This window comes from Neolamprologus multifasciatus, chromosome 17 (assembly GCF_963576455.1).
Source record: "Neolamprologus multifasciatus chromosome 17, fNeoMul1.2, whole genome shotgun sequence".
Lineage (NCBI taxonomy): Eukaryota > Metazoa > Chordata > Actinopteri > Cichliformes > Cichlidae > Neolamprologus > Neolamprologus multifasciatus.
This window is the reverse complement of record NC_140455.1, coordinates 5108863-5134710: the sequence shown is the minus strand read 5'-3', so window position 1 is coordinate 5134710 and position 25848 is coordinate 5108863. Positions and strand designations below refer to the sequence as shown.

General features: G+C 41.6%; 1 protein-coding gene and 1 long non-coding RNA gene across 8 annotated transcripts in view; one reads left to right on the top strand and one right to left on the bottom strand.

Moving 5' to 3' along the window:
• LOC146498779 (uncharacterized) overlaps positions 1 to 25848 on the top strand; it is a 319599-nt gene that overhangs the window by 17755 nt on the left and 275996 nt on the right. The window lies entirely within an intron of this gene.
• The window catches only part of kcnc2 (potassium voltage-gated channel, Shaw-related subfamily, member 2), a 107175-nt gene continuing 85840 nt past the window's right edge, over positions 4514 to 25848 (bottom strand). Inside the window, exons 2-5 of one of the 7 annotated variants that reach the window (XR_014870403.1) lie at positions 17437 to 18370; positions 14862 to 15032; positions 8270 to 9354; positions 4514 to 7693 (exon numbers count right to left, since the gene is read on the bottom strand). Coding sequence is in view for 4 of the 7 variants with exons in the window: in XM_085138969.1 (XP_084995095.1) it covers positions 9209 to 9354; positions 14862 to 15032; positions 17413 to 18370 (1275 nt within the window). In the remaining 3 variants the exon portion in view is untranslated. The other 6 variants (XM_085138967.1, XR_014870404.1, XM_085138969.1 and 3 more) reach the window with 6 other exon arrangements.

The following is a 25848-nucleotide window of genomic DNA, read 5'->3' as shown; positions in this document are numbered from 1 at the left end:
TCTGTCCCGTATTTAGCATGTGAAAATAAAATAAAATAAACAATAAAAGGTGAATCAAATAGACCAATGCGGCAAGGCTGGGAGGGTCCATTTGGTAAAGTAAATCCGTTGGGCATCTTTCTTCGCCTTTAGACAATAATTCTGATGCAAAAGAGCCAAACGGGACAGGCAAAGAAAAGAAAAGAAATTAACCTTATTTATTTTTGTCAGTTTATTTTAATGCAACCACTGCAGTTCTCTGAATTGTAAATGCTGTAAGGTATGGACAGCACAAAGGGATTATTTAGTCATCCAACTTTATCTTTGTGAAGAAAAAAGAGGAATTCAAATAAGGAGAAAAAGCAGGGCTGATTGGTTGTTATGTGATATTTTCTGTTGATTTTGATGACACTTCCTCATCATGTAAAGTATAGCATGTGAAGTCTTTAAGAAGACATGTAGATTTGAAGGGTGGCAATCAATGATTGAGGCAGTGCAGCACGATAGTGTTGCTCCCCCTACAACGCTGAAGTGGATGAGCAGCAGAACATGGATGGCGTGTTATTTTTGTGTAGTGGACATCTTTCTTTCTTACCTGAAATATATTTACTATATTATGTGTTGTCATCCATGTATGATCTATGCAGTGAGGGAGGGTCCTCTACACTCCTGTGTGAATCCAATGCATTCATATGTGTTGTTCTCTAAGACTTCCTGATGCTTTTATTAATCATCGATCATGACCATGGTATCAAACTCCTGCTTGTTAGAGAGAAACTCCCACAGGTGCTTCCGGGTAGTCATTACTATTCTTTAAGTGTGGTTGAAAAGGTTATTAACTGGTTATTAATGTGTTGATTAATAGAAACAAGCACTTCTGCATGTTTCAGCTCTGTTTCCGGCTTATTACACAGAAACTACTCGAGGTAATTGAGTGTTACCCTACTATTACCCCTTTATTACCGAGTTGTAACTAACATACAAAATGCGCATAAACATGCTTACTTATTCCCAATCTTGTCACAGTTACCTGTTGTCAGCAGATTAGATGTGCAGTCTCTGAACAGCTGGCAAGAGCTGGCTAAACAACAGCAGCTGGTTTATGACATAACATTGTGCCAGCTAATGTTAGGCTGTCCTAAAAAATTACACTTTCACTCTGATAAACAATTACTTTCTCATATCATATGAGTTTATTCACTAAGACTCCAGCAATGTTACATCCCCTTCAAAGAAAGTTTCACTTCTGGCAAACGACAGCTAACAGATGCTAACAGTAGCTAACAGATGCTAACAGTAGCTAACAGATGCTAACAGATGCTAACAGAAGCTAACAGATGCTAACAGTTGCTAACAGTAGCTAACAGTGCCAGAAATGCTTAACGACAGTTGAGGATATCCTCAACAACTCACAGTTTTATGGCTGTTATCAGTCAGAAGTGACGAACTCTGACTCATAGACCGATTTCAACTGGTATCCAGTCCGAACTGTACAAAAGGGATCAGTGGTTCAAGTGGCCAATGGAAAGGCTTGTTGCAGTAGTAGTCATCAGTACTAAGCATATCATACAATTAAAATTAAAATAATCGTACAATGCAATGATAGTAGACCAGTAAAAGAGTAGTAGTAGAGGTTTCTTTGGTAAAATAAGAATTTTCAGGGCGCCGGTTTAGCTCAGAGTGCGATGAGCGGGCGCCTACATGCCTTGGGTTCGAGTCCAACCTGCCACATGTCTTCCACCTTCTCTCTCTGCCACTCCTTCACTGATCTATGTAATAAAGTTGCCCCCCCCCCCCCCCCCCCCCTTCCAAAGATGTTTAAAACAGCCCATGATGCAAACTTCCTGCCACGAATTTGGTATTTTGGATTTCAGCAGCGTCCCCCACCATGCCAAGGTGAGCCAGGGTTGGTGGGTGGAGGAGAAGAAGGGAAACGCAGAGTTCCTGTCCTGAAAAACTCCCAGCTTTGGGTGTTTACATCTCCTTGGCATGTCTGTGGCTGTTTCCATAGCGACTGGAGTAAAGGAAGTTGGGATGTCTCAGAGATGTGGTGTGCCGAGTGCTGTTGATTGCTGAACCCGAAGTGGGAAATGAGCAGGGAAAACAGGAAGTGGGAGAGGAAGGTGCTGACTCACCGTTATCTCAGCCTGAACCTGTGGGAGTAATCAGAGCTGGTCTCCATACAAAGACCAGCTGCTTCGTTTGTCTTTTACTCTCATGTGGAGACGACATTCACAGCTGCACTGGCTCGGCTTTAAACACACCTGTGTTATAAGAGCGAAAGTGCAGCTACAACAATCAGCTTCCCATCAAACTGGAGTACTGCACATTTTACTGAATGACAGTTTGACCTGAGGCAGACATATTTCGCTTGAACCACATCAGTGAAATATGATCACATACATAACGTTTTTAAGGATATGAGTAAATTTTCTCTCAAAAAATCTCCCAAAAGCTTTAACCCAATAAACTTTTACATTTCTGGGGATCTAGTTTCCATTCTTTCTGCAGTATATACTTGCCATATAATAATTACTGGACTTGATTTTTTTAATTTTTATTTGCAGAATGCAAAAAAAACCCCAAAAAACAAAATGTGATGAAGCTCTGCACAGCTGGATAAAGACCCCTCTGCTGAGAGAGGAGAGACTCATTTTGGAGGAACGTCTTCAGGTCTTCTTTCAAGAAGATGTCCAATTGTTTTCTACATAAAGATCTTTCCTGACAGTTATCGCTGAAGTCCATGAACTGTTTGGTAAATGTGTGTTCTGCTCATCTTGGCAACCTTTCTGACATTTTTCAAACATTATGAGCAAAACTCTGGAAACCAGACTAAGTGCAGTGTGTGGTTCTAAATGTTTAGACAGCAGAACTATTTTAGATGCTAATTCCAAGTTCATCTCTGATGCATCAGATTGCTGTGGAGCACTCAGAGTAGAAAAGCACTAGAACCAGTCTATACCATTAATCTAAAGGAACAAAGTGATGGAGCACAAACTTGCCTCCTGGCTTTAATTCAAGGTTGGAGTATACACCAGTACACCTCCAGCGTTGGTCACATGTGTAGTCAGTGACGTCATTACATTGCCACCTCTATTTATGCTTCATGTATGCAGAAATGGGGCTGGCGATGTTACAATTTAACGCCATCTTTGTCGCCCAGCGCTGTTGGTGTGTTCACGGCAAGTGTCAAATGACCCTTACACCCCCGCCATCGCTCAAAGGTCCTCATAAGGAATGTCACACTAAGGACAACAACAGTCAGCATGGGCACCACGACACAACCGAAATTACGGCAGCTGTTTGCAGCAAGCATGTTGCTTTTGAAACAGTTGCTTCAAAGATGGGGACCAGGTGTGTGACCACTCACAGCCAGCTGCCATCTTCACATCCACTTTGTGTTGAGACGTCAATAAATGAGCGATTAGATGGGTCAGTCTGGTTTCAGTAGTTAACTGAATAGGAGCAAGTTGGCTGCTAACTGTAATAAACTGGCAGAAATATCAACTCTATAAATGATGAAAATCATATATCATGGCAAAAAAATGTATCTGTTTGAGATTCACTGTCAGTTTGAGTCGGGCAGGTTGGCTCCCATTGGACGGCTGGTTCAATGTTGTTTCACACGTAACCTCTGGGCAATGTTGCCTCTAATGTTTCACGTGAACACACAAACTCCCTGAGCGGACACGTGGACCACTGTGAGCAACAGCAGACGTGTGCACTGTGGTCACACCAGCATCCAATCATCCAAGTTACATGTTTATTAAAGTAATCAAATTACAGCATTTACATTTATGTTACACTACTTTAAATTAACTGCTTTAGCCCACTTACAATGAAAATTAAAAACTTGAACTCACAACTTTCTTTTTTATTTATTTATTTATTTATTTTGTATAAAGCTCTGACTTGTATTATGAGTCTGTGGTCTGGGAGAGAGTCTGTAACTCTGTCTGCAAAATACAGCATATAAAGACCAATGTTGGACAATTAATTATATAGTTACTTCTTCAAAAAAGTAACTGAGTTTTGCAAACAAAGTTTTTGCAGCTGTTTACCTAAAAATGCAGCCAGGGCGTTTTTTAAATAAACATTTCAAACTATTTACAGAACAATCAGCTGTTCTGCATCAAATCTGATGCCACACAAATTATTTGTGCCTCTCCAAAAATTAATTTGTGTCCACTATGAGATGAAGGAGAACAACAGCCTGATACCTGCAGGCCTGACAGCAGCAGATGTATCACTGCTGTAACACCTGTAACACTCAGCAGTCGACTCATTGTTCTGACACACACAACAAAACTACACTACACACTAACTACACACTAACTACACACTGACTACACACTGACTACACACTAACTACACACTAACTACACAACATTTGTGCTAAACGTCACAAATCTCTCACATCTCAAACACGCCGTCACTCCTTAAACTTCCCCCTCCCTAAACAACTAAATGCCATGTTGCCAAATCATTTTTGATTGGTTGACATGGTACATTTTTCGACCAATAGGAAAGGCTAGGGTTTATCTTTGCTCACAGGCTTTGGAGCGTTTTCCTTATAAAACACTGTTTTTACCGTTTCTTCCCGCAGTAAATATAAACAACGACAGTATTCAGGAAGAAAAACAAACATTGCAGATATTTTATCATAACTCTGGTTTTACGTGGCCGATCAACACAATTTAAAAACTGGTATAAAGTCCACACTTTGTCCGTCAGTTGTTCGTCTGTCCTGCTCACATCTCCAATGGTTACACGTTGTCATTAACGTGGCTTCACTCCACATCAGCCACTTTGCTAAAACACCGGTGTTGCACATAAGGACGCTGTCAGTCAACCACGTTGATTGGCTGCGTATATACGAATGTGAATCGCATCATTGGCTGGACTTTGGGATAAGGTGGCATCGTTCTGATCCCATAGGGGAGCAGCCAGTCACTGACTCACAATGCAGAACAGGATTGTTGAAGTTTTAATTTTAATTTCAGTTCAGGTTAGATTTTTTTGTTTTGTTTTTTTTTTGTTCTCAACGCAGATTTTCTGTTTGCAGAGACCGCGGCAGCAGTGTGCAATTGCACACGCGAGCAGCTTAGAGGGAACATTATGAAATCTGTGCTATCAGAAACTGAATTTTATATTTTGAAAATGAATTCATTTGCTTTGAAACTGTATTTTATCCTTTAAAAATTTAGTTCTCGAATAATTTCAGTTTCACTTCTCACCGTTCAGTTTCAGTTCCAAAATTCAGTTTTTGGGACTTACATCCGGAGTAATGAGCGCAGATTAATAGAGCTACGTTTTACTAGCGGACCGAAAGTGTTACTGACGGGAATCTACAGCGTCTTGAGCTGAATTAAGACAGAAGTCATTCGTCATGTCGAACGACCAGCGGATAAACTCTCAGGTTGGTAATAAATGTGTTACATGTATAAGAACAAGCGTCATGTTAACAAATGAGAGCCATACAGTAACTTTTATGCTTATTGTAGCTGCTAGCTAAAAACGCCAATTTAGCGTATCATTACTCTGGATGTAAGTCCCAAAAACTGAATTTTGGAACTGAAACTGAACGGTGAGAAGTGAATCTGAAATTATTCGAGAGCTTTTTAAAGGATAAAATACAGTTTCAAAGCAAATTAATTCATTTTCAAAATATAAAATTCAATTTCAGTTTAGTGTTGATCATTTTCAAACCAATAAATTGAATTTCAAATTAGGCTAATTCATATTCAGTTTTTAAAAGCATTTATTCAAGTTACAATTCAGATTCAATCCAAGCAATTCAAATTTAACTTATTCAGATTCAGTTTCTGACGGCACAGATTTCTGCCCATATAACATTGTCTCTGGGTTGTTACAAATACTCATAATCACTATCCAAGTGCAGAGATTAAATAAAAATCATTGAAATCAGCAGGAAACCACCGATTGTTCTTATTCACAGGGAGGAATCCACTCCAGTGTGACTGAGTCACTAATGTAAAGGGAAAAGTTTGAAGGTGGTTTAATAGGTGAAGTTAAGCATTATCAAAAGAAATTAGTCGATTTTCTATTTAGAAAAGTGGAGACAATAGACTCCTATATGAAAAGTGAGGGTTTGTGTGGTGTGCGTGAAGGTTAAACACACATTTGTGTTTTTCTGACAACCAAGAAGAAAATAGATGAAATTAAGACAGAGACCATCAGTTAAAAGATAAATAGTTTATGTGAGTCTCTCACATAGTATTTACCTTCACTCTATACACATTGTTTTGAACGTGATATACAATATGTCATCTTATTTTATTTCTTTTACAGTTTGACATAATGATTTTTCTTTTCAGCATGCACTTGCCAACAAAAGGCTCCACAAATACAGAATTACAAAAACTAGAATTATGCTCACAGTAAAACATACGAAACATGAACTTGGATCAAAAGCCTGACAGTTGGAGGACACGATGTAGAAGCACAGCATCAGACTACCAGGACTTTACAGGAAAGAGCAAAGTACTCCACAGTAAGACACAAAAATACATGTTCTGGTTTCAAAAAAATAAACACCTTTTTTTTCAAGTTATAACATCATCCTAGAAATACACGAAGAACGGTACCCCTTTGTCGATCCAAAGAGTGAAGCAGCGTGTGTACTACATGAGGAGGATGGTCAGGGCGGCACTGGAGCAGCTAGCCTAAACTGTGCCGGCTGTGCCTCTTTCAGATCTCGCCTGGCAGCTTCGTTTTCCTTCACCTTCCTGTTTTAACAGGCTCCTGAAATCACAGTGTGGATCGGTGCTTTTGTTTTTTGGGTGCTTATTGCGAATCCAATCTGATTGTGTGGGTATGTGGGATTGCTACGGTGCAGATGTAGCCATTCTAGAAGTCCCGCTGTATAACTTCTGCTACACGTTTGCTTCACCCCCACGAGGGGAAAGATCTGGAAGAATCAAGTTGTTTTTGTTAGCCACCAGGAGTCATGAGGAATCGTCTGGTCAGAGTAATTTGGTTTATAGAGATGAACGTCTGCAGCACTAACGCAGGGTAGAGAGGGGACTTCTACAACGGCACTGCATCACAGGGGAGCTCTGTCTCATTTCTGTTGGTGCTAAATGTACAAGAGTGACAGCATCGAGTCCACTCGCTGGTCTGACCGGGCCTTTCAAGCTATAGACCTTACCCTGGATTGTTAGGACACGCCCACACACACACAGTTACACACAGCAGAGCAGTTAACCTACTGAAATTACAGAGAGAAACAAAAGCAGAGATGATCACATTTATTCAACGTTGCCTCTCTACACTGTATATACTCGGTGTGGAATTTCATATATGAACACACTCCTTGTTTTGAACACAAAGTGCCTCGACTGATGCGTCTCAATACATTTATTGCGAGGAGGGATACCACAGCAAGAAATACGATCGACTCAGAGTGTCAACGTAGCAGCGAGCCGCCTCGTACCTGACTCGCTATATCAAAAGACAGATGTGTGGACAGAGCCACGTGGCCCAGATGTGCTGTTTTGTATTTACAGGAGCAGAATCTACGCACTAGATAGTCTCTTTTAAGGACGAGTTGTCCAGTCTGCTCACCGACAGCCTGTCGGTCAGTGGCTCTCGGGTGCGTCCTCATCCTTATTGTCCTGTAGGCGTGGCCTTATGGCTCCAAATGAGGTCTTCCCACTGCAATAGGTCCTCATACTGATGACAATTTATCCCACTGTTATTCAAATAGGAAATGAATTGTCTAAATAAAATATAAACACATGTCTGGATGAAAGAAATGCATCAGATCTCACCATGCACACGCTGTCTGTTTAAAATGCACAAAAATCAAAACAGTACAAAACTGTATTTGTAAAGGCTCGTCTGTGTGCTGGGCTCGTTCATGTAAGGCGTGAATCGATAACGAGGTGCAAAGACAAAGACGAGCTCCTCTTTCTGATAGTTTGACTTTTTGCCGAGCTACGTGGAAGATGCATCTAGTTGTGAGCCAGTTGCTTAGCAACCTCCTGCTACTTCTATAGACATACTGTAGTGATGGGCGAGGCACACTGCTGCATGGTTACGTCTGCTGTCCCACCTGTTGGTACGCAGAGGCAGTTTACGCCTGTCATTGTCAAAAACACTGATTTCACTTTCAACTGTTTCATCTGGGACGTGCATCTATTTATTTTTGTGGTCTCATGAATAAAAGGCTACCTGTCTATGCCCCCCCCCCCCCACACACACACACACACATACTGAAAAATAGCCAAGAAAAGGGTGAGATGGCGCCGCACCCTCATTCCTTTACCTTTCCACTATGGCGGTGCCTTTCTTCAAGCCATTAAGACAGAACGCTGCTCTCTGCTTGTGTAAAACCAGTAAAGACAACCTCTTTGCAGTTATCTGTGAGTAAACAACCAGAAACAGATTTGGTGGCACTACGTCAGAGGAAAAAGAAAATTAGACACAGAGGAGGAGAAAGTTATTCAGAAATAGCAGCAAACGAGCAGAAAGCAACGCCCAGCTGGGTGTTTTCAGTCTCCTCGGTGGATTGTTGCTGAAGCCAATGGCAGAATGAGACATGGTACGAGTCGGGTACGCCCTCCCTCGCCTAAATCCCAACATAACAACGTTTTATAGAAACAACTCCAAGTCTGTCCTACAGATCCTCTCCTCCCCTCCTCTGTGCACGCTGCTTGAAGACGATGGTTACAGGATGATCCATGCAAGAAACATGAGCAGGCCCAACGGCGGGTGGAAAGCGACTTGCCCCTCCTCTCCAACTCCAACCCAATCATAACATAGTTTACCATCAACAAAGTCACAGTTTGTGTGAGGTTAAAACAAAGTGACATCTCTCTTTCTTTTTCTGGAAGCACATCAAGGTATCTAAATATAACAACATCTAATATCCCTGATTATTAAATGTCCTTTATTACACGTTATGGCTGCTACCTCTGAAGCCACCAGTAACAGTTTTTTATTGCAAGACTCACATTATGATAATATCGAGCTAAAAGGTACATCAGGAGATGAATGTGAGCTAAGCAGATGTACCTCGGAGGAAAAGCGCAGAACTTGCTCAGGTTACTCGAGACATTTACACGATTCTTGGCTACGATGGTGGAGTACTTTTCCACTAGTCACAAGAACTAAACAGAGTTCGGATTTGATGCCAGAGGGATGTGGTTTGTTAGTGGAACGGATATGGGTTGGTTGGGGTCAAAGCGGTCCAGAGGTGGACATCTCACAGGATGGAAGGGATAGGGGAGCGAGAGCGGCGTAGCGGGCAGGGCGATCCATAGGGCGAGGTCACAGGAGACAGCCTCAGAGTGTTACCAGCCATGCCAGTCATGCCCGCTATGTTGTTTAAGCTCCGGGATTTCTCATAGCCTTCAGATGAGGGGGGCGACAAAGGTGGTGGTGGTGGTGGAGGTGGTGGTGCAGGAACAGGACATGAACACACACAGGCAGGCAGGCAGGCAGGCAGGCAGGCAACCATCCAAATCCGAGCCAGCCGAGTGAACCGAGACAAGACAGGAGACAGGAGTGAGACATAGCAACAGTAGCATCCTGTATGGTGAGTGCATGTGCAGCACATTTCATGACACCGGCCATAAAGCAAATTCTTAGGCCTGGAGAAACAACCTCACTGGCTCTAAAGTGCTTCTTAAGATTGCTTTAAGTGCAAACTATCTATATTGTTGCTGAAGTAACTGAAATATGAAATCCATTACATCTACAACAAATACAGACAAAACTGGATACACTGACAGCTGTTCACATCTTTAGTTCCTGCAGTAAATCGATGCATAATTAAATTCTCTTTATTTAAATCTTTGCCTGAAACAAAATAAGTGTAAAAAGCTGCCGTTTGCGTGGCGACATCATGCTATGCTAGCAGGGAGTTACTGGTAGCCTTGTCGTCACAGCAGATGTTGAAGAAAGGCTTTTATTGTTGAACAATGCACTACTATATCAATATGTTGCCCAATAATATTATATTTTCAGATGGCAAAAACATCTCTATGCCACATCAAAGTGTCTAAATGTTTTCAAATCGAGCGATGAAAAAGTGGAAGAGTTTAAAACCCCACCATGCACAGCATTCATGTTTTTCTCTTTAGGGTCCAACAATGCCAGCAGTTTAGCATGTCAGAGTTGAATCTCACTTTTTGGCCAGCTGTGCTATTTATTTAAAACTTTTAAGATGAAATATTCAATTTGAACAGTACACAATGCTGTCATTTAAAAATATCAATATTCCTTTAAGTAGATTCTTAAGAAAACATTCTGCTTTAATGAACTTGTTCCTGCTTTGACCCACATCTACAGATACAGAAAGAAAGCTCTGTGATTTGTTCTGCAGCATCTTGGACCACAGGTTTGCTAACTCGTGGATGGTCAGTGAACTGGTGAATTAGTCATGGTGAAGGTTATCTGTTTCTGCTGGCGTGTGGCTGCTCCTCTCTATCAGCGGCAGCGACATGTCCTTCATCAGAGATGCCCCACATAGCTGCACGGCGTCACCGATGGCAGCTTTGGTAAAATTAAGTTGAAAAAAGAAGCTGCGCAGCTATCTTTGGTTCGGGAGTCTGGGGTCAGTGATCAGGCCAGTGTTTGACGCAGAAACATTCGTGGGATTTGTAGTCAGTCCTCTGATGCTGGGAATCGACTTCATTTCTCTTTTACTTTACTGACAATCTTTCCTCTGAAAAAGTGGTGCTTAGTTACTTAATGAAAAGTTGATATGGGACGGAAGAGGAAAGGTCAGCTTTTGATTTTGTTTATATTGTAGACAGTGTTTCTGTTTCTTGGTGCTTGTAATGAAAACTAATAATAGAGCAGTCGTGCTACCCTGTAGTTAGCTAGGTAATTAGTAAGTAGCATACCTATTTTGGAAACTTTATGTGTTGCCATTTGAAGCTGTATGTATCTTGAAGTTCTTCTAACTTTGCAGGCCAGCGGAGCTCCTTCGTAATCGTATTTCTGTAACTTGCAGAGCAAGCTCCACCCGTGAGAAATACCTCTGTGAACTGTGCCAGAGTCGTTTTAGCTAAATGAGAGATATTATCATTCTTTAACTTTAGGGCTGAAGAAAAACAGTCGTTCATGTTATGGCACCAGTGACACCATCATTAGTATTTTCTCCCATTAGAAATGGATAAACTTTCCAAGGAACGGTTAAAGTTAACAAGTGCACATATAAACCACCAATTCATATATTGAGCCACAATATGTAGCTTAAAATGAACAACATGTGTCTTAGATTATGTATCAAATATTACTGTATTTGTGTGTATGAATCCACACACATGCTGATGATGATGATAATCGACACACCTTAATTCAATCATCTTAACAACAACAGCTCAAACTTCTGAAAATGCTGCGTGTGATGCACATCAGTAAATCTGCATTGGGTTCAAAATAACCAAGCAAGCCACAGCAGCCAGCGCATTAATGGAGCATGCCAATCGGCTGATGAGGAACAGCAAATGTAAATGTTGCCTCATTACCACTCTGCATACACCACCATTTGATTCACTGAGAGCATGGGTGCAAATTAAACTGGGCTCTTTCCGAACGAGCCAAGCGAGCAGAACAAAAGAGAGCCTGGGTCTGCGCCAACAGGTAGTGGGAACAAGAAAGGAACCCATGTTTTATGCATTACCGTCACTGTGGTGGCAACTGCAACCATGATGGATAAAAGGGACAGCTGCTCACCTGACTTCACTGACAATCATGATGCGCTGTCGCTGAAGATGTGGACTGGTTAACCTGTTAGACTACTCCAGTAACCACCTCAAAGCCACCAGCAGTTGTTTTTTTTTTGTTGTTTCTTTTGCTTAATGCAATGAAAAATAAGGCTCTGTAAGCAAGCCTAATGAATGATTTGCATTCATTAGAATTCTTGTATAATGGGTGCTTTAGCAAAAATAATCAGTGCCAATGAGTGCGAGGTAGCTTTACAGCAATAACATTAGGAGCTGGATATTCAGCTAGGCTCCTGGAGATGCAGCTGCCTTCCCATACAAGGCAGTTAGCCAAGGCTTAACGCTTCCACTTTGCAGATTAACACAAGATTCATGTCTCTGCAGGTAAATAGAAAAAGCAATCTGAATGACATTTTGGTATGTTCTCTATTTAGCAGAGATAGTCTGAACTAATCTCTGCTCTGTGAGCTGCTTGATTTATGCGCTTTGTTTCCTGTAGTGATGGGTTGGTCGCGAACGAAATGGCTCTTAGAGCCGGATCTTTGACGTGAACGACGCGAGCCGGCTCCTTATCGCGAGCCGTGGGTTTTCTTTTCTCTCTCTCTTGCACTTTTTTCCGCTTCACTCTGCACACGAGCCTTGTGCTTTGCGCTGGGCAGAGGGGGGAGGGGCGGTAGTTGCACTCAGTAGCACAGGAACAGAGCGGGAGGGAGAGAGAGAGAGCCAGGGACAACAACGTCTCATTAGAAAGGTATAGTAATCATCCACAACTATTTTCAGTTGCAGATGATAAAGGATTCAGAAAGTTTATTCATGCAGGTCCATATGACAGAGAATATGCATCTTCTTTTTGTTTTCATATTTTAATTTATATTTAATTGTGTTGTGGTTTGCAGTGTTTTGTGTTGTTTCACTTTAAATTTGTTTAAAAGGAAAAAGCTGAAAATTTAAATAGTTAAAAGTTGAAATGTGAATAGTTGATTTTTGTATTATATGATTTATTTATTACATTTTATGTGGAGTGAATAAATAAAAGTATATTTACGGTGGCCCCTACAGACAAAGCACGTAAAAACTCCAAAACACGTAAAAACTCCAAAACACGTAAAAACACAACAGAAGTGCTCCAGGATGCTAGGGGGCAGTGTTGAGCTTTTGTTACCTCGTGGCTACACAAGCCAGGAATTACCAACGACTGGATTTGGTGTGTGGTAGTAACAGGTAAATAAACATTTTTCTAAATTATTTGAATATATATGAGTGCCTGTGTATAAATACACAAACAATACACACATGCTTTCAATTGTGTAATTTAAGTGATCTAGGTAGCTCTGTTTGGAAGTTCAGTTAACGCTAGAAATGTGTTTTGGAGTTTGTCTCCAGGGGCCACCGCATATATTTATATATAAACATATATAAATAAAACCACTTTTTTTTACATTAGTAATTCCTTTTGTGCATAATTTTATAGTGTTGTTAATAATAAATTAATTAAAGCAACAAAACAACCTGAAGAGCCGGTTCAGGGGGCGAACGAGCCGGCTCTTTTTAATGAGCCGAGCCAAAAGAGCCGGTTCTCTAAAAAGAGCCGGAAATCCCATCACTAGTTTCCTGACCTTTTCTGTCTTTGATATCATACAGAACAGCAACAACACTTTCAGGAAATTCAGCAGGTGTAAACTTAACAATAACCTTTAGGCTGGGTCAAAGTGTTAGCAAGCCCTTTCTGAGTCTGACCTTTTCACAATGTACTGGCACAAGGTGACCTGTGCTATGCAATTCAGGAGGGCAAGTTTGACAGCAAATAAAGATTAATTTTATTCATGTAGTTTTATGAAAAACATTATTTCAGTCATGCAATCAGAGCTATTTCCAACTCATAATATTTGGGAAAGTGACTTCTTCATTTTTCTGTAAACTCGAATTGAAAGAACTGCTTTATTGGAATGGATGGTTTGCTAAATAATGTAAAAACCAAAGGTACAAGAGAAAAAGTTCAATAGAATTGATAAATAGTGTATTTATCAATTCTAACAGGAGCTGATAATGTAAGCTTCCCTACCTAGCTAGCTTCAGTCTTTAGAAATAAATGTTAGCTTCATGGCCAAGAGTTACAAACAGAAACTCAAACCTCGTCTCTTTCCTGCAGATCCTCTGATGATGATGTTTGGTAGGGCTCAGCCAATACAGGATTTGTAAGAACGGTAGCCAGAGCTATGAGACTGATATCCATTGGTGATTTATACCCTACTGCTTGGATAAGCTTGTTGCTGTATCCCAAACATGTGTGTTGCCCACAGAGAAGTTACTGAGTGTTGTTGGATGGACAAACTACGCAGCATCAACACTCATCTCTTTTGCTGATTTTCATTTATTGGCCATGTCAAATAGAGCAGCATATAACTAATATCAGCTGATAATACTGGTCTGCTGATAAATCGCTCATGGCTTGGCCATTAGCCAATAATAAAAATGAAGAAGTCAAAAATGTTTATGAGTTGACTAAAATCTGGTTCCTTAACCTTTTTTCCTCTCTGACAGTGAAAACCTGTTTGCTGGTGTATCATCACCTTACAGGCAGATGACGTACTTTGCATTCTGTGGACGGACAGTGGACCAGGCCACAGCCAAAAAAGTAAGACACTGGGTCAGAAATTTATTCAACTGTTTCCAGGCAACCAGAAAACAGGAATAAATTGTGAAGAAAGCAACAGTTCTGAGTCAGCTGCCGGGAAGCGTTTGCCCCTTAGAAATGCCAAAAATGTTATGCAGCGTCTGTGGAGAGTCGCGACAGCACATCAACAGGTTACGTTACCTGAGCTGACTAGGGCTGAACATAAAGCCTTCTCCCTTCCTGGGATGTTGGTGTGCCACTCACTGAGGACATGGATCAGCTGATGAGCATTTGGACAAGTATCTGTGATTTTAATAGTACCTTCTAAAATGATAGGCGGTTTATTCAGACCGGTGGTTCCAGTAAACTGAACTTTACTAATGATGACTGATGATTCAAACAACTAATCAGTAGCAGTGCACAACAGCAAGCGTGGATTTGACAATGATTTCCCAATAAACAACGAATCTGCATGCTTTTCAGAATACTTTTATAAAATGACATCACAAAGTTCTATGTTGAATTAAATAACATTAAAAAAGTGAAATTTTACATATCAGTTAAACTACCTGTCTTTCGTATCCCTCCGTCTGCAGGGCAGGTGTAATCACTGGCAGCAAGCAGGAAACAGGTGCCCCCACTCCGGCGGTCCTGTTCTCGGGTGCTGGACCTACGCATGGGAACCCTCTCCTCAGGAGACATGGTGAGGTCGCTGCCCCCGCTGCAGTCTACAGACAGAACTGAGAGAAAAATCCATTTGCATATCCATATTTGCTTTTGTTCATTCATGCAGTTTACACCAAGCTGATGACTTTGTGGTACTTTTCCCTTATAGACATGACAACAGAAGAAGTTACCAAGCAATGAAACTACAATCGTCACGTCTGCCTTTAACAGAAAGAAACTACGATCCATGGAATGACGACACTCTGTGGATTTCAAAGATTTCAAGAAATCTGTTTTTACTTTAACCTTGTGAAAAGATACAGGTGAGACTGATGTTTCCATTCTTACCCAAAAAGGAAAACCCTGCAAAATAGCATAATTCATAGAGCCAAAACCTGATGTTGTTTTGCCTTGTCTATATAAAAGAGCTATGACTGTGCATTTGAGTGACATTTTCCATCCATTATTAGGAAGGAGATCAGGCTAATACATTCTTCTTAACGTGTAACTACATGCTCTGGCAGTCATAGAGCTCCTCTTTGGGGACTAAAGACACGTACTGGCAGTTTCACAATTGGCCATGTCAATTTTTATGATTAAATATGTCATAAAATTGAAGGGCTGGTGCATTTACGTGGTTCTAATAGTTTGTGGATGACAGTGGAGGTCCTTGGCACAGTGGAATAAAGTATAGCAGTGTTTCCCTTTGCAGGAGAATCATATCAATTTTTTTGGGGATGGAAATTATTGGTAAAGATGAAAAAGTATCAAGATTAACTAACACCAGTGTGGAGCGTTAGCAATTACCATAGCTACACAGATTTATACATCTGTGCCCTCAAACGTATTAGATTTAAAATCAAACAGTGATGACGCGATTGGTGCAGACCGGGGTGGGCGATCGTGGCTCAAGAGTTGGGAGTTCGCCTTGTAATCGGAAGGTTGCCGGTTCGAGCCCCGGCTTGGACAGTCTCGGTCGTTGTGTTGTCTTGGGCAAGACACTTCACCCGTTGCCTACTGGTGGTGGTCAGAGGGCCCGGTGGCGCCAGTGTCCGGCAGCCTCGCCTCTGTCAGTGCACCCCAGGGCAGCTGTGGCTACAATGTAGCTACCATCACCTGTGTGTGAATGTGTGGATGACTGGATATGTAAAGCGCTTTGCGGTCCTTAGGGACTAATAAGGCGCTATATAAATACAGGCCATTTACCATTTAACTGAACGGTGCAAAAACTGTATTATCTGTTCAGGAATTAGAGTCAATTGTTTGACATTGTCTTAATTTCAGATGCACCTTCATGGCTCCAATGAATTAACTCGCATATGTGTTACCTGGACAGGTGAATTCTCTATATTTCATCCAAAGAGACATCAGTGCAAGGAGCCCCTCCCCAAAAAAGCAAAACCAAAAACTGAAGGCACAACTTACAAACGAGTGGCAACTAAATAAAGACTTGGCAGAGCGTCTCAGTGGCGGAAACATATATGTAATGAGATCCATGGGCTCTAGACTTGAAAGGATTCAAAACAGTCCTTACATTTAAAATTATGTTAGTTTGTCCAGTTACTTTGAGCCTCTGCCAATGGGAACTATGGCTATGATTCATAAACAGTAAATGCAAACATTATTGTAAAACTCTTTGAATTAAAAGCTACAATTCTGTACTTTGATTACACTGTGATTGTTTGATTTAAAAACTGCAAAAATATGTAATTGTTCAGAACAAGTTGTATGATTTGGTGTGTACCATTACCAACAACAGTTAAAACAACAACATATTCTGATGTCATAGGGTTGGGGGTTGCATGAACTATCAGACTCAGTACAAAGCTGGTATCTATATGTTCCATCTAAAGGACACACGAGAGGAAAGTATCTTTGCAGACTTAAGTTCTAAATGACCTTTGAGAAAATCAGAGAGGCGACTATGGCAGAATGATTCTGTTTGTGCATCCAGTCAATGAATCATATTCTGCGGTTATTAAATGTAAGTTTCAGGGACTTAATAAACAGATAGTAGGGAGCACCTACCCTGAGGAATGTCTGTATTAGCGACTATACAGAGGTCAACATTAATTTCCATCAATATCAGATGTGTCAGAGTCAATTACTGATATGGTACTGGAGGGAAAAACAGCCACCTACGGTCTGAGCACCAAATGAGCAATCCTACAGGAAGAAACACTTGGAAACGAGGAGTCTGAATGCTTATCTCCCACTCTCTGTACCTTTGGCATTGGTGCTGTAAAAACAGCTCAGTATCTGTTGGGGAACTGCTTTGGAGCTTATGGGTCACATGGGGAAATCATGTCTAAATCTGTCAGATGGCCACGGCTTTCTAACTGAAAGGAAGTCCCTCATGAATTCTCTTCATTGTCACTACATAAACAACCCCCTTCAGTGTAATCTGAATTAACTGTTAAACAAAGCGTCTCTTAGTTCTGTTTTCCATATGACCTTTGTCTAAACATATGGTCTTACCTGAACGGTTGCGTTCTAGTACCCTGCCGCCTTTGACGTGGCACAGGTCACCTTGAGTACTGTTGCAGGTGGTGTTGAGATCAGCTTTGCAGTAGGTGGGGGAGCCTCCCTGCACTGCTTGAGGGATATGTTTCTTCCTCTTTTTGGGTAACTTCTGCTTGGCCATAGCCAGAGAATAGTACATCCCAAAGTTATTGACGATAACGGGCACAGGCATGGCTATCGTCAGCACACCGGCTAAAGCACATAATGCGCCCACGACCATACCTGACCAGGTCTCTGGATACATATCACCGTATCCCAGTGTTGTCATGGTTACCACGGCCCACCAGAAGCCGATGGGGATGTTCTTGAACTTAGTGTGGAGGGTAGCCGTGGGATCATTGGGCTTGGCGCCGATTCTTTCGGCATAGTATATCATTGTGGCAAAAATTAACACTCCCAATGCCAGGAAGATGATGAGCAGCAGGAATTCATTGGTGCTAGCCCGTAACGTGTGGCCCAGTACTCTAAGTCCCACAAAGTGTCGCGTTAACTTGAAGATACGCAGAATACGAACAAAACGAACCACCCTGAGGAAACCCAACACATCCTTGGCAGCCTTTGAAGAAAGGCCACTCAGCCCAACCTCCAAGTAGAAAGGCAAGATAGCCACGAAGTCGATGATGTTAAGAAGACTCTTAAAAAACTCCAACTTGACTGGGCAGAAGGTCACACGCACCAGGAACTCAATGGTGAACCAGAAGACACAAACACCTTCCACATATGTAAGAGCAGGATCAGTTTCGATCTCATACTGTGGACCTGAGTCGGTCACGTTGCCGTCCCGCGCCACATCAGTCTTGTTGATGATTTTGTTGAAAGCCTCATGAGTCTCCAAACAGAAGGTGGTAATGGAAACCAGGATGAAGAACAAAGACACGAAGGCAATAAACTAAGAGAAAGAAGACAAAGAAGAGAAAAACACATTACATTACATTTCATTTCACCCATGACTTCCTTTACTATTTAGGATAGATTCGACACCAAAATCATTCAACAAGTGTTCTCATGAGAAAGGGACAAACTACAACAGGTTTATTACATTTGCATCATTTTGAAGGGACTAAAGAGCGGAGACTCAATCTGGGAATGCAGATCCAGTCTAGTAAAGCACGAAAGGCCCAGTAGACTTCAAACCCAGTGGAGAAAGGTGACGGGAATCTCTTCATTTGTTTTTGCATATTGAGTTACACACCCGCTCTCAAAAACATACTTCATCTGACCTCATAGTTTAGCTGCTGTTACTATATTAGTCTAGAGCCAATAGCTCAAAGCTTAAAGGGCAATTAAAAAGGCTATTCTGCTGATGTTCAAACGCTGATCTCTAATACATCTGGGCATGTCTATTAGCAACACATTATAAAGAATGATCATCTTAATTATAGATCGACTGACTTTGGCCTTATTTCTGTCACTTATGTTAGTGCTAAGCAATCGTCTTTGGAGTAAGATGTGACGTAATGCCATACCTTATCAAACCCTGTAAGATGCAGTATCATTTGAAAGGTCAATAGTAAACTGCTATGCTATAATAGGTTAACTGGCACCTAGTTGCAGACTTGTTCTTAACTCATTCACTGGTACCTTACTGGACATCCTTGAGCAGATAGAGATTTGTTGCACAGTGGTAAAGTCTGAATCTATAGATCTACGATAAATATATCATTGACATCAGTCTGGCATCAGCAATCTATTCATTTTCCCAGAGGGAGTCTGCATGTTATTAAAGTAACATAGAGACAGTGTTGGGGAGTAACGGAATACATGTACCACCGTTACGTATTTAAAATACAAAATATGAGTAACTGTATTCCGTTACAGTTACCGTTTTAAAAGGTGGTATTTAGAATACAGTTACTTTGTTGAAATAAATGGATTACACGGCGGTACTTCCCTGTTTCATATTGTGGCGGGTCAGGACTGTTTGGGTTTTGTTTGACAGCTACGTTCTGTTGTTCCAGGCAGCAGCGTTACGGTTGCCATGGTTACAGGGTGACCATGTAACCATGGAAGCTAATAGGCAGAATGCTACAGGTATAGCTCTAAAGAATGTAGCATCATGGGCAGTGTAGTCCGTGCTGCAGGGAGAATGGACTGCCGTACCCGTTATGTGTCTGTGAGTGAGGGAGGGAGAAAAAGGAAAAGTACGAGCTGTCATCGAGCAGAAACGGGAGCTGGAAGCATGTAAATATAATAATAACCACTGCAGCCAAGAAGAGAGCCTGACGAGCCCAGTTGTAAGTAAGCTATTAAGACTCGACTGTACACCGTGTTCGTGTTTTCCTCCAAAAACAATAAGTTCCGTTGGAGCAGCCTTTCAACGCCTCTCTCTGTCTCTGCTAGCAAAGTTGACCCAGACAACAAAGTAAAGCTAGTTTTCAGCTACGAGCCGACACGAACCCACTGTATTAGCCAGAGGTCCCTTTACTACGGTTCGGAGCCGCGGACCTTCAGTAACAGTAATAAATCACAGCAATAGTACATTCATGTAGTTGTAAACAGCATGATAATATATTAAGTAATCCAAAGTATTCAGAATACGTTACTCACATTGAGTAACATAACGGAATACGTTATAGAATACATTTTGGGGCATGTAATCTGTAATCTGTAATGGAATACATTTTAAAAGTAACCTTCCCAACACTGCATAGATAATATCATATTTTGCAAATCCTTAATGGAAACAGCTTCCTGATGTGGAGCTCAAATCCAGACTGCTGTGGAAGAAGCTCAACTTTCTCTAAGAGCTGGATAGAGCAGATTTACAGCCTGGTATGCTGCTTCTCCACCATCCTCCCACAGTCCCTCCACTGGTGCGCTCTACCTACTGTGCTCTAAAGAAGTCGTTTCACACTCTGCCTTGTTTTGGATTGCATGACTCACACGCTCTCATAAATATCATTGCCACTATTTGGGTTACTGTGATCCTGAACTGTGTGTGCATTCACTCAAGTGCCTCTCTTTATGTATCGTTATTACCCTGTAAGTGTTTTTGTTCACACTTTCAATGGCACAAAGTTAAAGCCTCAGCACAGTGTGGGGATAAGTCAGTATCACTAAACACCATGTACTGTGGATTATTCAGTTTATATGTATTTTGAGATTGTTGATTATATACTATATGTAGATATGCAGAAAGTGTTGTAAAAAGTTTGACAGAGGCAATATAACAAGCTGTTCAGTTCCCACCTCTGACATTGGGCTATGAGTTTATTTTGCTCTACTATAGACTGATCCAAGCTGTAGGCGAAGGTAAACAAGACGCCATTGCTGCAGTGGGATGTCACTTCTGAACTAACACAATAAATCTCTGCAGTACAGTGTACTGCATGTGATTTCACTTTTTCTCTTTGCTAAGAAATTAAGCAAATCATCGGACTCGATCTGGATGCAACCTGCTGCAAGAATAAACAACATTCAGAAGAATAATGCTCCCTCTCGAGGGCCGTGGGTGAGTCTGTCCAAACTGTTTGAAGGACTCCAAATGCAAGATCTAAACAACTGAGACGAGTTTTCACGTCATGCACGGTTTGAATACAAAATATAAGCGTAGTTTTTGAGAGCTGAATGCGTAAAAAGTTTGTTTTTGTGGTTTAGAGCAGCGGTCTCCAACCCCCGGGCTACGGACCAGTACTGGGCCGCGCGAGAGTTGAGGCTCAGGTGTGAAATTCATGGGTTTCAGGTTCTTATTGGTTTTTAGCATTATTTTTTAATCATTTTTATCGTTAACTCTGTTTCCCTGGGTCTTTTCTCGTGTGTTATGAATACACTTTTTGGTACCGGTACTGGTTTTATTTTGTTATATTTATCTGCGACACCTTAAAGGCCGGTCTATGAAAATATTGTTGGACATAAACCGGTCCGTGGCGCAAAAAAGGTTGGAGACCTCTGGTTTAGAGCGTTTACAAGTGTGCTTATCAGCCACAACAGGCAACATGAAAAATACTGATCACTGCTATAAATCTAAGACTACTGCTGTACGTGTAGATATTATCTTTACATTTAACCCTACCAAAGACAGGCACCAACCCATGGTAGCAGCCTGTGCCTGCAAGACACTGCACCCCGCCAAGGTGTTGACCCTGCTTTGAAACTGCAGATTTGAATCTGATGGAGCATATGTGGCATGCACTGTAACATGCTAACCAGCAGGACCAAACAATCCTCTGCCAGCACCACAGGATGCCACCATAGCTCCAGTTTGCATGCCCTGATAGGTCAGAGCTCCTGTGGAAGTGTTTTTTGTTTGTTTTGTAGTTGCTTCTTTGTGTACATTAAACAGAAAAATGGAAAAATTCACTAATTCAAAATTCTTTTTCCTGTGTTTCTTTTATGATGTCTTTTTGTCACCGTCCCTGCTCCACCTCTGTCCTCTTATCATGACATTGGCTGAAACGAGCAGCCTGAGCTGCTTCCTGTAGCTGTGTGGATGCTGCGCCAACTAATGACGAGTTCTGTGTCGTGCTGGGATGTAATTCTGATGTGTTCACGTCTGCAGAGAAAGGATGTAGCGTACAGCAGCCTTTAAAAACTGGATCATGTCACAGTACAGCAGCTGGACATGAACTCACACTCACATGCTGCTGTAGCACTGATGTTTACACACACAGCCTCACAAGGTTATTTATGATAGGTGTTAAAAATGCAAATGTGCCAACTTATCATGTGACTGCAGCACATGCACTCTGCATGATGAAGAAGTCCTGTGCTTCTATGAGTCGCTGTTTAAAGCAGGCACAGGGAGCACCACACACACACACACACACACACACACACACACTGTTCAGTCGATTTCTGAACAAGGCAGATCTAATTTAGCCAGAGGACGAGCTCCATTTGTCTGGCATGCTTCTTCAGAGAGTTTTTCAGACACAGTGATAACGGCTGCTGAGGAGCTACGACCTGTGACCTTCATGTACAGCTGCCACGTCACGCGCACATGGAGTAGAGACTGTAGATTTATATCTATAACAAGGCAGCCTTAGCAGCTGGATTTACAGTGAGAAACGGGACAATTTTAGTGGAACAAACTTATATTTATTTGTCATACAGCTCTCCTTACAAACGATTCACAGCGCAATCAACCCTCTAATGACAACTGGCAGCCTTAAATACCTTCAGCTGTCACAGACTAAACCATTATTCCACTCACAGGTGAATTCTTAAATCCCAACCTTCCACCACAGTATACAATAGACCAATACATTTCACATTTAATAAACATTTGTGATATTTATTGTTTATTTGTAGGGATGGCTCAGTAGGTAGAGTGGTGGCCCCATGATCAGAAGGTCGGGGGTTCGACTCCACTGAACGGCTACCCTGAGGTACCCCTGAGCAAGGTACCGTCCCTACACACTGCTCCCCGGGCGCTGCATTGGTGGCTGCCCACTGCTTCACTGGGTGAATGGGTTAAATGCAGAGGAGCAATTTCCCTACGGGGACTAACACATACACATTATTATTATTATTATTATTATTATTATTATTATTATTATTATTATTATTATTATTATTATTATTATTATTATTATTATATTTTAGACTTTAATCCTACACCAAACCCAATATTATAAAACCCCAAAACCCAAGCACAAAAGATTCCCCACACTCCCTCAACCCGTGGTCTCTCCCGGAACCTTTAAATGGTGTCTGGACCCCAGGAAAACATTTGCCCAAACACCTTGGAGAGAACACAGGTTTCCTTACTGGTAAAACCTTATGTTCTCTCAATCCCCATTCCTTTCTCCTCACAGACTCCACCACATTCCTAGATGAAGAGCAGCTGTGCAGGAACAAGGCTAGCAACTGATTTTGAAATTCCCAATAAATATTCAATAAATAATTAAACTTCTTGTGTGCAAATGTTTAACTGCAAATCCATGCTGAAAGTGCGATGCTAAATGAAGTGCTTGATAAGGTGCCTTTAATAAAGTGCAAGGTGTGCTCTACAGTGCTGTACAGATTATAATATAAATGATAGTAAGGCAGTCCTCTTCCTTACAGTCACACGTCGATGTTTCAGTTCATTAAACACATTATAAAATCAGACAAAGTAAAAAAAGAACCCAAGTAAATACAAAATGCAGTTTTTCAAAGCTGTTCCCTTAATAAGGTGGTCTGAATAACTTTTCACTTAAGCTGCATTCTGATTTTCTTCGGGTTATCTTTGTCTAATTATATTTTTGTCTAATTCTTGTGCTGATCAATTAAAAAAAATTAAGTATGAAACATTCGTCATTATGTGAAGAGAGAATGGGGGAACAATGGCTCCTTCTCTGCCATCATGTGTGAGAAAATGGATCCATAGATGATTTTTTTTACCAGTTTACCAGTCCAGTTAATCAGGAGGGCTCTACTACACAACACTGTATGAAAAACAAATGAGAAATATGTCCTTTTTTAAATCTCCTGCATTGAAAAATTCTCCTCAAAAAGGAAACATCCCATCAGTTCTACTAAAGGAGCTGTTGTATCAGAGAACATGGTCTCTGTGATTGAATGCACTCTTGGTCTAAACACGACGAATCTCAAAGTTGCCTCTGAAGCTGATTTGGTTTATTTTTAACAATAAAAAAATCATCATTGTGTTGTTTGCTCTGTTTGTCCAGTGGATTTATTCTGCAGACTGAATTGAGCATCTTGGTCTCCAAGGGCAACTATCACAGCAATAACCTTTAGCATTGCTTTAAGCATGACTGAAATCTCAAGCATATCTTTCTCTCCCCTTACAAACTATATGCAGCCGTTTGCTCTTACCGAATATCAACAAGTGGAAAAACACGAGACCTTCATGTTGCTCAGGCGCTGATTTTGTGTTATTTTATTGTGTCTGAGCTGAATGCTTTCACATCACTGCTGCATCACGTTAGGCTTGGTTCCCTATCTGCCGCTCAGAGGAAGAACTGTCTCCTTCAGGACTTCATTTTATTAAATTATCTTATGATGTAGTGTTAGCTCTGATTATTCAGAAAAACCATAAGCAGCATCATGAAACCAGGATTTCATGATGACTGAGAAATGAAAAGCAGGAGATGTCAAGTCATCCATGTAGTACCTCTGTTAGATGCACAAACAGAGTGATTCATTAGGAGTTTCTGTCAGCAGCCCCATCACCCCCCCAAACCCTGATGGGGTCTGATAGTTGTCAGACTTGAACCATGGAAGCCATCCTCATAATCACACAGTTTTTCACCTGACATGTCTGCCTCGTGTCTCTTCTCCTGTCCACAGCCAGGAGAAGAGACACGAGGACAATGCCAGATCAAACTGCTGCAAACACACCAGCTTCCAGTGCATTACAGCTGCCTTTGGCCCGGTAGCACAACAGATGTCCCATTCAACACCAATGGAAAGTGTGTGTGGACTCCACAGCTTTCTGCAGGTAGGGTTGATACATGAAAGAAAGCCTTGTCCTGATTCAAACATGAACTCAAGGCTTCTTCTACTCTGCACATCACATCTGCTGTGTTCCTGCTCGAGTACATGGTTTTAAAAAACAGAAACACTTTGGACTGTGTTTGACTCACCACCTCCATCTATGCATACGTTTGTAGGCATTTGCTCCGCCTGGGTCAGGTGCTTCCATTTGTAATAGTGATCAGACAGCAGTTGGATTTATTATAGCGGCTACACTTTGATGGAAAGCCTAAGAAGAACAGTACACAGGCTGTAGTACTGCTGAACTGTCATGGAGAGATCCATGATTATCAGCTGCCAGTCTGGAAAGACATTTACAGTCCGTTGTGACGAACAGCTGCCAGTCTTAAACCCCACGATGTGAGATATTCTCTGTAAATCCCGGTAGCTTTGGGCCTCAGTCATAGAGCTAAAAACAGAACGACTCTAATGGACAATACATTTGTTTGTGGCACAGCAACACGTAGGATGGACAAAGCTTGGCAGTCTCCCAGTGAAAAATCCCCCACATTCACATGCACAGACACAACCAGTCCACCGCGCTGCTCAGGCTCTGTTTCAGAAACTGCCCTGCTGGCTTGGCCAATCAGCACGCTTGCTGTCCTCACGTCCACCATCTGTTTGACACTATGAGTGGAAGCTCTGTGTTCCTGGACCTGAGACCACCATCCACCACTGTGATGGTGAAGGCCCCTGTAAAGCTGTTATGACATCGTGAAGGTAAGGGGACCCTGGAGGTGCTAACACAGTCTGAGAGGAAGTCAGACACATGCACACACGCGCGTGTGCACACTGACATAATGAAACCTGTGGGGTTTGAGCCTGTATGTGAGCTGTCTGCTGATTGTCTGGTTATAATTTCAGTTTCAGGGCTTTTCCATGTCTCAGCTTAAACTGCACGTCCACATAGTCGCAGTATGCAAAGATAGCATGTACTGCTGGGAGGGT